Raw genomic sequence first — 13,645 nt, 5'->3', positions numbered from 1 at the left:
TCTAGATTTTGTCTCATTGATTGAAGCATGAAAGTAGCCATAGACACGTGAGTAAGTATGGCTGTGTTCCAATAAAACTTTATTTGCCTGGGTGCTGGGAGGTAACCAACAGTGGCTACTGTGATTAATGTCCCTTCTACTTTTAACATTTCTTCTACATTAAGGCTTCCTCTTGAGATGATAGGAGGACGTCAGCTGGGTCTAAAAATATGAATATTTTTAAGCCGATTCTTTCTACTTGTAGAGGGAGACACCTTAGTTTGGATGCAGAAGTTGGAGCAAAGACCTACATGTGGGAATCACTCCAGGCTCGGGAGGGTCAGGTGGAATCCCCAGAGTAGAAGAGATCTTCTGCAGGAGTCCTGGGTAACTTTCATTGTTCCTTGAAGACAGGAAGCATCCATACCTCATTTCTGCCTCTCACAGTGGTTGTCTGATTCACAGGCTTTTTGGATAGGTGAATAAAACAAACCTTCTAGGTATATCAAAAAGAGAAAATAGATGTAATCTGTTCTGTAATTCTAGGTTAGCAGAGTAAGCAAAAAAACAGGAATGCTTTTCAGATTCTAGCTCCTACCACCAAAGCAGTGGGATCATTTTATTTAGCTCTTCTGGAACACACTGACTTCTCCTGTGCAGTGGAAGATGGGGTTTCTATATAATTATTGTCACAATATATAACATTCGCCACACTTCAGAGATTACTGATCAGGCAGGAAGACTTCTAATAAAGGTGGGGCTCAGTCACCGGTCATAACCTGCTGGCATTCGTCTAGCTTTTTAATTATCCCAAAGTCAGGTGGGCTGCACTTTGCTTAAGAAAGAAGCGATCTTACCGAAACTACACTTTTATGTTACACCTAACATTCTTGAAACCAATCATCCATTATAAATCTGCGCTCCCAAAGTAATATTGTGGTCTTGGTTAATATCAAGGTGTTGTTTTCTGGTCCCTCTTAATACAGTAAAAAGTAAACGATACCTGTTCTGTGTTGTAGTATCTTTGGGACTATGGTAAATTGATTTTGCTTATATTCTTTATTTCTGCCTTTAATGACATATTTAGTACCTTTCTAAGGATTTCAAAATCCTGCAAGCAGCACAATGAAAAGGGGAACAGCTGGTGCTGCTCTCTCTGGACTAAACTTCTTTGAACAAGCTGCCAAGAATGCACTCTGAAGAATCTTAATGATGCCCTGCCACTTTATCTCCAGACCCCATCCTGGAGCCACGGTGTGGGCAAAGTTCTCTCTGACTTTGGTGAAGGTTACCAAGCGAAGCCTGCTCCGTGAGTTTCTGCAGTTAAGACCACAAGGCTGGAAGGCCCTTGGCATACTCCCAGGCGAGATGTACATACTGTGCGTGCCGGTGAGTGCTTGGCACCCGACTCTCTAGAAAGAAGGAAGTCTTGGTTTGTTGCACTTGCAGATTTCCATGGCTTAAATAATTCAGACCCTGAGCAGTTTTGTGGCTCCTAGAATTTGATGTCCTTGTCTGGGGGCGGAAAGAGAAGGCTCACAACCAGCATTTCAGTACGAATGTTTCCCCCACTTTGATAAGGGACTATAACGGGGCATCTCCTCTAATGATGAAAGTAAGGAGTAGGTGAGGATGAGGCAAGTTCTGCTCCCTTTCGGACAGTCACGGTCAATATCCTACAAGTTTCACTCATCGCTGAGGCTCTCTTAACAGCCTATTAATTGGAGCCCTGGAGTACATGTATCATGTAGACCATAGTTCTACCAAAGAGTTCAAGACCCATATGAACCTATGTCAGAAAACATTATTCATCTAGTTGTTGGAAAAATACAGGCATGCGATGGACACGCTGTGGACTTAAAATGACAAGAAACCCATAACTGGCTCAAGGTGGTTACTGAGTCGTGGGTTCTTGCAAGATGCATTGTGCATCTGACCTGAGCTCTGCCTACCAGACCCCCAGCCGCAGCTCTCTTTGCTGGCTTTCTGTGTTTTGCTTGTGTTCCTCACCCAGCATCCCTGTTGTCTTGTCTTACCTGCTGACTGATTACTGTTGCATTGAAGGAGCTGAATCTCTGATTCCTGTGCCAGAGATGAAGAAGGAATGAGCCTATATTTCGAAAGTTTCTCTGGGCAGTCTTCTACCAAGATATTTCTTTTTCACTTTGACTTGAATTATTTTAATATTCCTCCCTCTCTCGATTTGAATCCATTGCTTTTCTTCCAGTTGTATAATCAGGGTGCCATAAATGAGTGAAAAAGCCTTTAGTAAACTGTGCGGTATTAAACTGTCTTTTATGGTCACTGAAAAGCCAGGGGCAATGGGGCTTGTAATCTTTTAATACAGATGATGAGGACAGCCTCCTCTTCCGGCTGTTGTCTGTTTTTTGTTTTCTAGTGTTCCGCTCTCAGCATTGGAATCCCACACATTAGCCGGTGGAGCGCTGGCACAGGGCACACTCACACCGCCTTCACACACTCGCCAGTCTTGTTCAGAAAGTGGTGGTCGAATGAATGAAGTTACAGGGAGTGAACTTTCAGGACCCACGTGTTCAAAGCTTCTCGTACTAATCTTCACCCTATGACAATGCACCACAACCACCCTCAAGTTAAGAAAGGTCCATTATAACCGGCTAGTTTTTTTCCTCAGAGGGAATAGGTGTGTCGTGGGTAGGTGGGGATCTAGAGAAGTAACGTGCAGAAAAGATATCCAGCTTCTATCTCCACTGAGAAAGCAAGCTAAATTGCCCCAGACAGGTGGAGAAATACCTACAGTACCACCCCAGGTGGCATTCTGCACATGAGACAGGGGAGGGATTTTTAGTTACTGCTGTGACTGGTACAGGGTAATGGCATTGAGTTCACTAGGACTAGGGGTGACCTCCTGAAAGATGCACAGCACAGTCCCATGGAGTAAAGAACTAACCCCCTTTTCAATGTCTTACAACACATTCATGTGGGTCAAAGCACTGTTTATAAGTATCTGAGCTTAGAACTTAATTCGATGTCACATAAAAACACTAAGTCATCCCTTTTGGACTGTTCTCTCCCCTGCTCCCCAGAGTGTTTAAAGGAAAATGAGGCCAACTCTGGGCACACAGTCCTTACATGCTCTAATAACAAAAATAGGAGAAACAAGCAGTTATTGTTATAAATAAAATGAGATTTGCAGGCTTTTAAAACGGAAGACCTATTATTGCAGTTCAGAAACTATTTACATGACTTCCAGAAATGTAGTCACAGCGGGTTTGCAAGAATTAAAAAGAAATTTTTGCTCGTGAAGTGAGGGCAAGATAGGGAAGTCGGTATTATTACATAACCTTGTTAGAGGTCCTGCAAGTTGGAAAGGGTGATTATTCCTCTTCTCAAAGAAACATAGAGGACATCTCCTACCCGATTTCGCAGCTGTTACAAACGTGAGCCGAGTTGTCCGTTAGGACTCTACAGTAAGTGCGTGGTGGGAATCAACAGAATGCAGTCATGTGCGTCACCCCACAGTGGCGTGAATGAAGGAGGGCTCTGACAGCATAGCTAAAATAAGTTGGCTGCTTACGGCAGCTTTGTTTTCCCATCTCTAGGGTGGACACATGGCCACTAACAAATGCCCACTCTCTGCGGCTAACCCATAAATAGCCAGCTGACTACAGGTTGCCAGGCAGCTGGAATCTGACGTCACTGCCCCAAGTGCCGTCTCCCGAAGCCAGTGAGAAGCAGTCCCCTCCTCCTCATCCCTGCAGCTTCCATTGAGGCATAGTATTTAAGTGGCTGATTAAGTATTCAAAACATGTGATTTATGTTGGTCAAACTTAAACGCCTTGTTCTTTAAAATTATACAGCAGCATTATGAAAGGACAAAAAAAAAAGATAAAGTGAACAAGTCAAATGTGACTGTAATTTGTATCTTAATAATACAGAGGAGGTGAAATTTGAAGTTCAAGTTGACAGAAAACTAAACGAAGGAACGCCTGGGTGGCACAGTCGGTTAGGCATCTGACTCTTGGTTTTGTCTCAGGTCTGGTCTCAGGGTCGTGGGATCGAGCCCCACGTGGGGCTCCACACTAGGTGCAGAGTCTACCTGAGATTTCACTCTCTCTCCTTCCTTGACCCCACAGTTTCTCGTGTGTTCTCACACTCATGCTGTCTCTTTCGAATAAGTAAATAAAAATATATTAAAGCAAACCAAATGAAAATGTTAACCCAATGGGAGAAGTTCAAGTCAGAGCATGAGGTCTCCATCGTCCCCTCTCTTGTATTACCTGCTTTGTTTTTAGAAACATGAAACTCTGGGTAATGAAAAGCTGTGTTCTGGCAACAACCGGTCACTCACTGTACTTGAAACTCACTGAAACGCCAGACTAGTTTTACAGTTGATGTTATAAATGAAGGATGGTGTGGAATCATTTGGATACAGTTGGGGGAGTATAGCAGGGTGAGGGAGATACCTACTTAGGTTGCAGATCGGAAAATCTCGGGTTACGCAGCCATAGTTGTCAGCTTAACACCATTAGGCTCCTTTATCTGGTGACCACCCTGTAATGGAACCTTCCATTTCCTCCTCAGGTTTCATATTCAGCAGGAACAACTTCAGAAACTACCTTCAGACATCTTTATTATCTTCCAAGTGTGTCCACGCGATAGTCTGTATTTTCAGTTGCCTAGAGACCAACCTAATGGGTACTTAAAACCTGGCTTTCTGTGTCTGGTCCATATTGTAAAATATCACAAGTTCTATTCTGTGATTGCTTAAATCTAACTTCGTTTTCAAATTAGCTGTCAGTATGCCACCAGGATCAATTCTGTGAATTTTTAAGTCAACCGTTTGAAGGTATTGTTGGTAACGTGCACTTACTGTGTTAGTCTTTCTCTTTATCCTAATATTCCTGAATTTCTTGCCACCAGTCCTCTTCTGTTATCGGCAAGACTTAAAATGATGTGAGGTTGTGAAATGGGGCAAGGGTAAAACTTCCTTCATGTACCAGATTTTGGGCGTTCCGTGCCATCCCCTCTTGGTGGGAGGCATTATTGATCAAATACCAGATTCTGTTTGTGCATTCTGAAGCCCCACTTTGTGGGAGAAGCAAGGAGCCTGACATCTCTGATTTTATACTCTCCAGAGCAGCCAGCTCCTCCGCCAAGCTGTGGCCTTAAACACAGTCCCCACCTGTCCCCCCTGCCAGCTCTGCTCTCCCCCTGCTGGCTGCTGGCCTCCCTTGGTGGGGCAGAGCCCGTCTAGTGCCGGTTGTTGCACAAGCAGATTTCAGTTTCTCTTGGAAGTGGGTTGCTTTCAGTGCTCTAAAGAAAAGAAACTAAAAGAAGGGAGTTTACATTTTCCATAAGGGAGAATTCTCTTAACAACGTGATTTATAAAATACCTTGGGCAAACACTGTTCTGAAGTTGTATACCCGCTTTCTGATCTGAAAGGAGATTTTCATTACTTTCCAGAATCAGCTGATGAGCGTCCTTCCATTTTCACAGGCTTTTTTTTTAAAGTAGTAGTATTTATTGCTAATTTGCAGACATTTACAGAAGGATTTTGGAGACACACTTGAACTCTAGAATGTTAGCGTAATTGTGGTTCCTACACTAGCATAAAGCCTTAGTATTTCTTATGTCTACTTGCTCACATGAAAATAATGTACACATATTTTAATGCCACTTTTGGATGATGTACCTCTGCTGTACTCTGGTCCTTGCCGTGATAGAGACAAAATGAAACCACATTGGGAATGGCATGTGGTTGAGACCCTTTTTTTTTTCTAGGTCTCGAGTATTGACTAAGGTAAGACCTTAGAATTTGCCCTGGCACATGGGATTTAATGAAATCTGTTGACCAAGAATGTCTTCAAACAGTGGTTCTTCTGGTGTTGCTACTCACTGTATTTTATGTTATTAAAACCTCACTAGGCTGTACATACGGTGTTCAGTTCTTATGTGACGGAGTGTGGGCAGGACCATAGCTTTGCAAGCTTTGTGTTTTATCATACCCTTTGAGAGGTCATCAGTACTTCCAGAAGATGTCACAATTTGATGTTTCCTCTCGGTCTTGAGTTGGTAATCTTGGACACTATTAGTCAGTAACCTATTAGCCTCTGTGCTAAGAATGACTTGTGACTGAATATTTACCAAACAGGTTCTTAAGATAGCAAATTCTCCACTCACATACCAGTTTAAAGGTCATGATTTTTGCCTCCCTGAAAATTCAGGACTAGGAGAAACAAACAGGGTGCTTTGTATATATATGTATCTGTATAACAGTTTAAATATGCATATACACACGCATACTCAGTTTCTAACCTCTTTCCTAAAAAGTGCTTTCCCAGGTCTCAAAAATGGATACTAGAAGTTTAAGGGGGAGAGAGAAAAAAGATTATTTAAACTACCAGTTTTTGTCATATATGCATTTGGTAGTCAAAATATGCACTTGGTAGTCAAAATAATTTTGAGTAATTGATCCAGTACGTACTGTAGTTTGCCACCAATTGAGTATGTTAGCAAGGGGGTGTAGCAAAAGCTGCTCTGCTGGTGGTTTTGATGGAACTGAATCTTCCTGGTGCCTGCAGTGTACTCTGCACTGTGTGCTGGTACATGTAATTCTTTTTTTTTTTTTTTTAAGATTTTATTTGTTTATTTGACAGACAGAGATCACAAGTAGACAGAGAGGCAGGCGCAGAGAGAGAGAGGGAAGCAGGGCCCCCACTGAGCAGAGAGCCCCATGTGGGACTCCATCCCAGGACCTGAGCCGAAGGCAGTGGCGTAACCCACTGAGCCACCCAGGTGCCCCGGTGCACGTAATTCTTTCTTATACTCCGTCACCTCCCATGCAGATAAGTGTGTGGGTTTGTAAGCAGGTCACTCACCCCTAAAGAAAACAGTCCTGGGTCACAACGTAGGACCCACATTATAACAGCAGCAGTGGATGGAATTCTAGAAAGTCCTAGGCATCACAGTATAAGCGTTCTCCTTGAAATCCCCCCTATTTCGTCACTCACAAACTTCTGGACTTAGAGAGGTCCTGATATAACTAATAACATATTTATCTTCTCCCCCCCCTTAAGGTCAAAAAATATTTTGAACTTGAACCCCTTGCACGTGGGAAACGCTGGATTCTGCAGCCCTGCTCACTGGACGACATGGAGGCACTGAAAGACAGCTTCTCTCAACTGATAAATTTGTTAGAAGAGAAAGACCATGAAGCTGTAAGAATGTGAAATCTGGCAAAGAACACGGGTTCCCAAAGGCCTTGAACCTATCATGTTAGTTTCTCATTTTAATTTTATTTTGGTATCAAGACTTTTGTGGCTTCAGTGTCTCTTTTCCTCTAGTTATCTCCCGACTCTCATCTCTCTATTAAAGTGAATATTCTGTAAATCGGGTGAATCATCATCGGCATTAATGTCAAGTACACACTACTGAGAGAGAATTTATTCTCTGTTTACCACTAATTATCTTCGCCGCATGTCTCTTCCTTCTGTTGTTCTAAGCAGCTCTTCTGTACTCTGTGTTAAAATGGATGGAATTCGTGGCTCACAGAAATCAAATCCCTTACGAAGGACTCAGGGAGACTCAGAACCTTGACTCCTTTTCCCTGGGTTTGGGGGTGGAGCGTGAAACGACTGGGGCTCCTCATTTTATGTCTATTGTTTCCAAGATCTCTTGGGGTGTTTATTTTATTTTATCATATTTTATTCTTGAGTTTTTTTGTATATGGGCCTCATAGATTATGAGAAAAAAATGAGCACCAAAAACTTCAATGAATCACCTTATCAGAGAGGAATATCCTACCAAGATAAAATTAACGTGGAAGAACTTTAAAGACAAGATCCAGAATTTCCTTGATTCCATCTGAAGTCTCACTCCCCTGTCTTAAGAGCAGAAACTTTCCGCTTTTGAGACGAGCGAGAATGTAGGCACAATGCGGGTGTGCCTCACTGATGACTATTTCATCGAGTCCTCCAATATTTTTTTAATGGAAAGAGTCCCCTGCATAAAGTCAAGCTGCAACATGACAGAGGTATCTTTCTCTAAAAATCTTAAAAGTGTCTGATTGAAAGAGAGAAGATAATTTTTTAAATAATAGATAAAAATTTTAAAAAGAGCCAAATGAAGTATAGTTTATACTGGCTAGGGTTTAAGCTGGCATGGATTTGACAAAGAAAACAAAGACAAAATCATCTGGATATTCATTCATTAAGTGCTAATGGAGTTTAACGGAGTCGCTGATTGTCTCCGACGAGTAATTAAAGGTCTGTCAGTATTCCTATTATAAACCTCTATTTTCAGGGGTTTCAGTGTGCCCTTAAAAAAAAAATGTGCTGGGGCTGCAGCAAATCATTTTAGGGCCTAGATTCAGTCTTTGGAACTCTTTTTTTTTTTTTTTCCATTTAATTTAAATGATAAAATTATGTAGAGATTAATGTGCAGTTTTACTAAGGTTTGGCACCTTTGACCTTTTTTAAATCAAGAATAATCTATAGATATTGAAGTTTATGGATGTAATCCTCTTTGGCACATTTTGTAGATTTTTGACCGCTTCAAACACAAAATGGCCAAAGGTTAGAAAACTGCTCCTTTCACCTGAGCAATAAAAACATGTTTGTAATTTTTAGGTAGCACAGACTGGTTCTCAGATACCACAGACTCGCACTGTATTACACAGTGATGTAATACCTTGTAATTCTCCAGAAGATATACATCATTCAGATATAGCTTTTGTGGTTTCATCTTGTAGGTGGATTTTAATGAAATCATTACCTTTGAAACATCGACCACTTCTTTAAGCTTCCCCCGCCCCCGATGGAATGGATCCAAAAAGATTCGTATTCAATCTTGTCTCCAGTGTCCTTGAATATTTTTCACTGCGTAATCCGTGAGCAGCACAAAACTTTTATTCCGATGACCAGTTACACAGTCCCTGCTTGCATTTTTGTTTTGCTGTGCTCATCTTCTGTGAAAAATAAATGATTCTTAGGCATTGCTTTCTCTGCAAGTTCATTAAATGGAGAATGTTGTCTTTTTAAGATACTGTGGCTGAGTGCTCCTAGGCCATCTGTTAAATGACTTCCCGTTGTCTGTGTGTGTGTGTGTTCATGTGTGCGCCAGTGATGGGCTTCTTCTCAGACCCACGACTGTCTGCAGTGTCTCAGCCGTCAGAATGAAAACATTATCAATCAGTACCCAACAACAGCTGTTTTTGACAAGTTTCTGTCTGACGCCTAATGCTTTACAACTGTCAATAAGGCTCCTTCTTTGTCTGGCAGTTCGGAGCTCGCAGTCTTGCTGCTTCCGAGCGAGCAGCATCCTGTCCTTGTAACCCTAGTTTTGGAAATCCACTTGGGGGGGGCGGGGAGGGGGCTTGGATGGGCCAGTGTGGGTGGGTGGCGGGTGGGTGGTGTGTGTGTACCGCTCTTCCTACTTCCATGTAAAGTGCCACAGGTGTCTTAGTTTGCATATTCAAATATTATGTAGGAAAAACAGTCTGTTATGTATTTCTCCACTTAGTTTCTTGTTATATTTATGGAAGTTACCCATTTTGTACCTTCTTAGCTAAAGCAGTTGCCTTTTTGTAATGGCAATTAATTTATATGACAAAACTTTGTACCTACTGTAGTTTATAGTTATTGGTTGCTAATTAACTGCCATCTTGCCCTGTCTTTCTATTAAAAAAAAAAATCTGTATCTATACTTAAAGGGTAACAGATTTATGTGGACAATTGCCAGACAAGAAGAACTTGTATTGTCCGTGATTTATATATGATTTCCCTATCTTCAAATGAAAATAAACGCTGAGTAGAATTGATGTTTTCGGACTTACTCCTTTCAAGCTTTTTAGCATTTGGGAGTCCCAGATTTCTGTTTACATTTGTGTTGCCTGTTTAAGTCTTCAAAATAAGTTCTGCTGCTCTTGGGTCAAAACAAATGATTAATTCACATTTCCTTTAAGGCCATTGTGAAAACTTAAAAGACCAAAAAAAAAAAAAAAAAAGAGCTGGTATCTTTTCCAGTTGGTTTGTCCTCACCAGCAATTTACTTTCACTGGAGCTGTTCCTTCAGAATGAGTGAGCAGAGTCGAGATGTTAATGTAAAATGTCACCTTTCAGTCAAAGCAGCATCTTTTAATATCTGCCGTAAAAGCAATGTTCTAAGAGTAACTGGTGCAATGAGCTGTCTCCTTCAGTGGTGATCAACGCCAAGGAAGTAAAGATTTTTAAGTGACTCAAGGAAATGCTGTGTATTTACAGGTCCAACTCTAAAGAAGGAGAGTATTCTGTAAAAGAGAAAAAGTGAGAAAAAAAAAAACTAAAGGGATAGATGGATGGAAGAAGAAAAAGAAACAGAAAAAGATGCAAAATTCAAATCCCAGCTCTTGTTTGGTCCCAGATGCAGCATTATCCTGACACATCGTTTGATCACACCGAAAGCTCGCAACCCTTCCCTTCTAAGCTGGGATCCAAGCTGCATTCCTAGTTTTATTTCCAAGGTAGGCAGTTAGTAGGTATCAAGTTCCTCAGCATCTCAGACCCATCCAGGCAAACGTGGACAGAACTGTATGACTTTTGAAGCAAGTGGGTTTGCCTAACGTCCAGATGGAATATTCAAACTCAAGTGGAAATCTCATATTCATGCCTGGCTTCATCTTCTTTATCATTTTTGAGTGCATTTTCATTAACCTTCTGACCTAATGGTGCAAACAGAAAAGCGAAAGTATGTGGAGGGGGATGGGGGGAGTGGGAACTACCCTTTGGGAGCCCTCATTTTCATTGAATTTGGGAAGGAGGATCTGTCTTTGTTATGCAGAAACTTTAGGAGAATATAGATGCACTCCCTGCCTTGCTTTTACCCTACCCCGGATTCTGGAGATCTGAAGTCCGTGCTGTGAAATGCATTATCACATCGTGTTAGGAATTCCTGACTCCCAAGAGTTCACAACTTGTGGTCACCACTGACTCAGCATGATTAAATGATTTGCATCTCAGGGTTAAATGTTTTCCAATTCGGATGCATGAGGTGACTGATGGGCTAGTGTTTTGGCACCCTACCCCACCCCCCTCACACTGATACAGGAACATGAAAAGGATCCCCTGTGAGACCCAGAAGCCTCAGATGGGGTATCAGTTTCTGCTCCCCTTCCCCATTCTCTTTAAATTAAAACCTAAACGAAAAACTGGCCTTCCACCTACTGTTTCATCGAAGCTAGAAATTCTGACCTCTCATCCTGGGGGGTTCATCTGTTTGTGACAGACTCTTCATGAAGTGACTTTCTGTGAAACCAAAGAGTTTTAAAGGCACCAAGAAGAATCTCCAACATAGGCCTTGCCTCGCGTCCTTCTTTCCTTACAGAACGAAGTGAAGGAAAAAGTGCATGACTTTTCAATCGGATTTTCACTGTCTTCCCATACTGCCATCCATCTCTGCTCTCCGCGTGCTCTAGTCACTGGATGCAGGTTTAGGAAGGCCACCTGTGGTATTCTGGGGCTTGGCTTGCCCCACCCTTTCACGTTCCCCTCTGGTCCTCGGATCTAATGGGAGTTGTCATGGGATACTTTGTATGAATGATGACTTTTTACAAGGAAATAGTTCAGGCTTGGTGGTTTAAAGTAACCTCGTTTACCATGTACAGTGTTGTGAGGTCACTGGTACCCTGTTTGGAGAATAAGGAAAGGGACTCATTGATTTTGTGCCTTGCTAAGATCAACCTGGCTTAGGACCCAGAGTGACCCCCAGTCACCCGCTGCTGAGGCAGACATTCCCACATCCGTGCACCGACTTGAGAACAGCTATGGATAGGGTCTTCTGTAAACTGCAAAGAATGATTAATTCCTTTTTTCCCTTTTCTCGTTTAGAAGTCACTCCCTCTTATTCTGATGCTCTTAGAATATTCTACCCAGATATTTCAGCACGGGTCTTTCCAGGCGTGACATTCCAACCATGGAGGTCAGTTGGCAGGCTTGTCCCCAGAGAGGAAAGCCTGGCTTAAGGGCATGGGGACAGGGCACACACTGACAATGAAAATAAGCCTTTAATAAGCATCATGCTCCCCAGCTCCCTGATGTCACTGTGTCCTCATGGGATCTTCCTCGTGGGAGGTAGACAAGATGGTTGTCTCAAAAAAGCCTCAGATCACTTACATCCCAGGCAACCCTTCTTTGTAGGTGTGAAATTCAGCCTAAAATGCCACAACCTTTTCTGACAAGTGATTCATTGAGACAAAGGCTGGAGCTCCAGCATCAAACAGATGTCAAGACAAAACACCAAATGCCTATAAATGATTGCTTTGCAAGCAATGGAATGACTGGAAGGCCTGGCCTGATGAGGTACTCCATGTCTGGACAAGCTTACAGAAGACATAGGTGGTGGGGAGGGGGCAGGGGAGCTGTTTCTAAATGGAGTCTGTGAAGAAAGCTGTTTCTGGAGACAAGTGAAGCCACGATTCTCACCTGAGAGGCTCACGTCAAGAAGAAAGATTCCTGGCCGGTCTGTGCATAATGTATGTGAAGATCAGTTAGAAAAATGCATGTCAAGGGCACCTTGAAGCCCAGACTGGTACGATATGATGTTAAGTCAGTAGACATATAAATATCAGAGTAAATTAAAAATAAGAAGATTTGGTTGGAACGGAAACTACTCAGCAAAAGGCAGAGACAGGAATGCAAACAGTAAGTCTGGCTGTCATTCTCTCTAATCTGGAGCAAGTCAGGCTCGGCTCTGGACCTTCTCCAGTTGTTTTACAACTTTCTAGACATGGCGTGTATCAACCCAACGCTTTTCTTAAGCAATCTTGACAGGATTTTCAGATGACTGCTTGTCAAGAGTTAACTTAACCGTTGTCCTTTTTACAGGTTCAGGTTTAACGTCACATTTGGAACTTTCGGTTTCAATAGTTTTAAGGGGTTTCATCTCCTCATTAATTTGGCATGTTTTTGTGGACACCTATTCTGTACCAGGCACTGTGTTAGATGCTTGGGACACAGAGTAAATAGGACAAACTCGGCCCCTGTCTCTGTAGGACTTTAATCCCTGGAACATTGGTTATGTTGGATTCTTTCTATGATCCTAGACAATTTTTGTACTGCGGTATGGGGTGAGGGTGGATTTGGGTATGTTAAAATTCCAGTGTGAGTCTCTAGATTTTAAAATATTATTTCTTGGTCCTAAGTCTTGGTTTTCAGCCCTCCTAATTTCAGATTGTCTTTGAGTGCAGTTTAGTTTCTTTTGAGACCATTAATAAAACTAGAAATCTAAACAAATGAGACAGACATGGCTAATCACTCTTTTTAGCATCTTTCTAAATAGAACTCTCTGGAGATAGCACCTTTTATTTGGTCGTGTTTGGGGGTTTTTTGGGTTTTGTTTTTCTTTTCTTTCTTTTTTTTTTTTTTTAACTGTGGCAACAATGAAGCATGTGTCTAGCACACAAAAGTGCTTCCAAAGTGCAAAATCAAACTCTGTCAGTCACCTGCTGTTCTTTCCATCTTCTCTGGATTCACAGGGATTTACCTCCTTCTTCTCTGGAATTAGTTTGGTCTCATCTTTCTGTCCGTGGATCCAACAAATGATCTATATTTGAAATGTTGAATTTTGATTCTCTAAGAGCAACATTCTAATTCTGTGGCCGTCTCTTGATTTATTCCACCAAACAGTGAAGGCTGCTATGTAAAAAGGCATGCC

The 13,645-nt window shown here is 42.0% G+C and overlaps 1 protein-coding gene across 2 annotated transcripts in view; it reads left to right on the top strand.

Moving 5' to 3' along the window:
* The window catches only part of ARL15 (ADP ribosylation factor like GTPase 15), a 394,584-nt gene extending 384,808 nt beyond the window's left edge, over nt 1–9,776 (top strand). For both annotated transcript variants that reach the window (XM_004737893.3, XM_004737892.3), the window contains one exon: nt 7,036–9,776. In XM_004737893.3, coding sequence (XP_004737950.1) covers nt 7,036–7,188 — 153 coding nt within the window. In that variant the 3' untranslated portion in view covers nt 7,189–9,776. The remainder of the gene's footprint in view (nt 1–7,035) is intronic.
* The last annotated feature ends 3,869 nt before the right edge of the window (nt 9,777–13,645 follow it).

The sequence above is a fragment of the Mustela putorius genome, unplaced genomic scaffold, assembly GCF_011764305.1.
Source record: "Mustela putorius furo isolate JIRA1106 unplaced genomic scaffold, ASM1176430v1.1 tig00000407_pilon_pilon_pilon, whole genome shotgun sequence".
Classification (NCBI taxonomy): domain Eukaryota; kingdom Metazoa; phylum Chordata; class Mammalia; order Carnivora; family Mustelidae; genus Mustela; species Mustela putorius.
The sequence above is the reverse complement of the archived record's forward strand: the minus strand, read 5'-3'. Positions and strand labels throughout refer to the sequence as shown.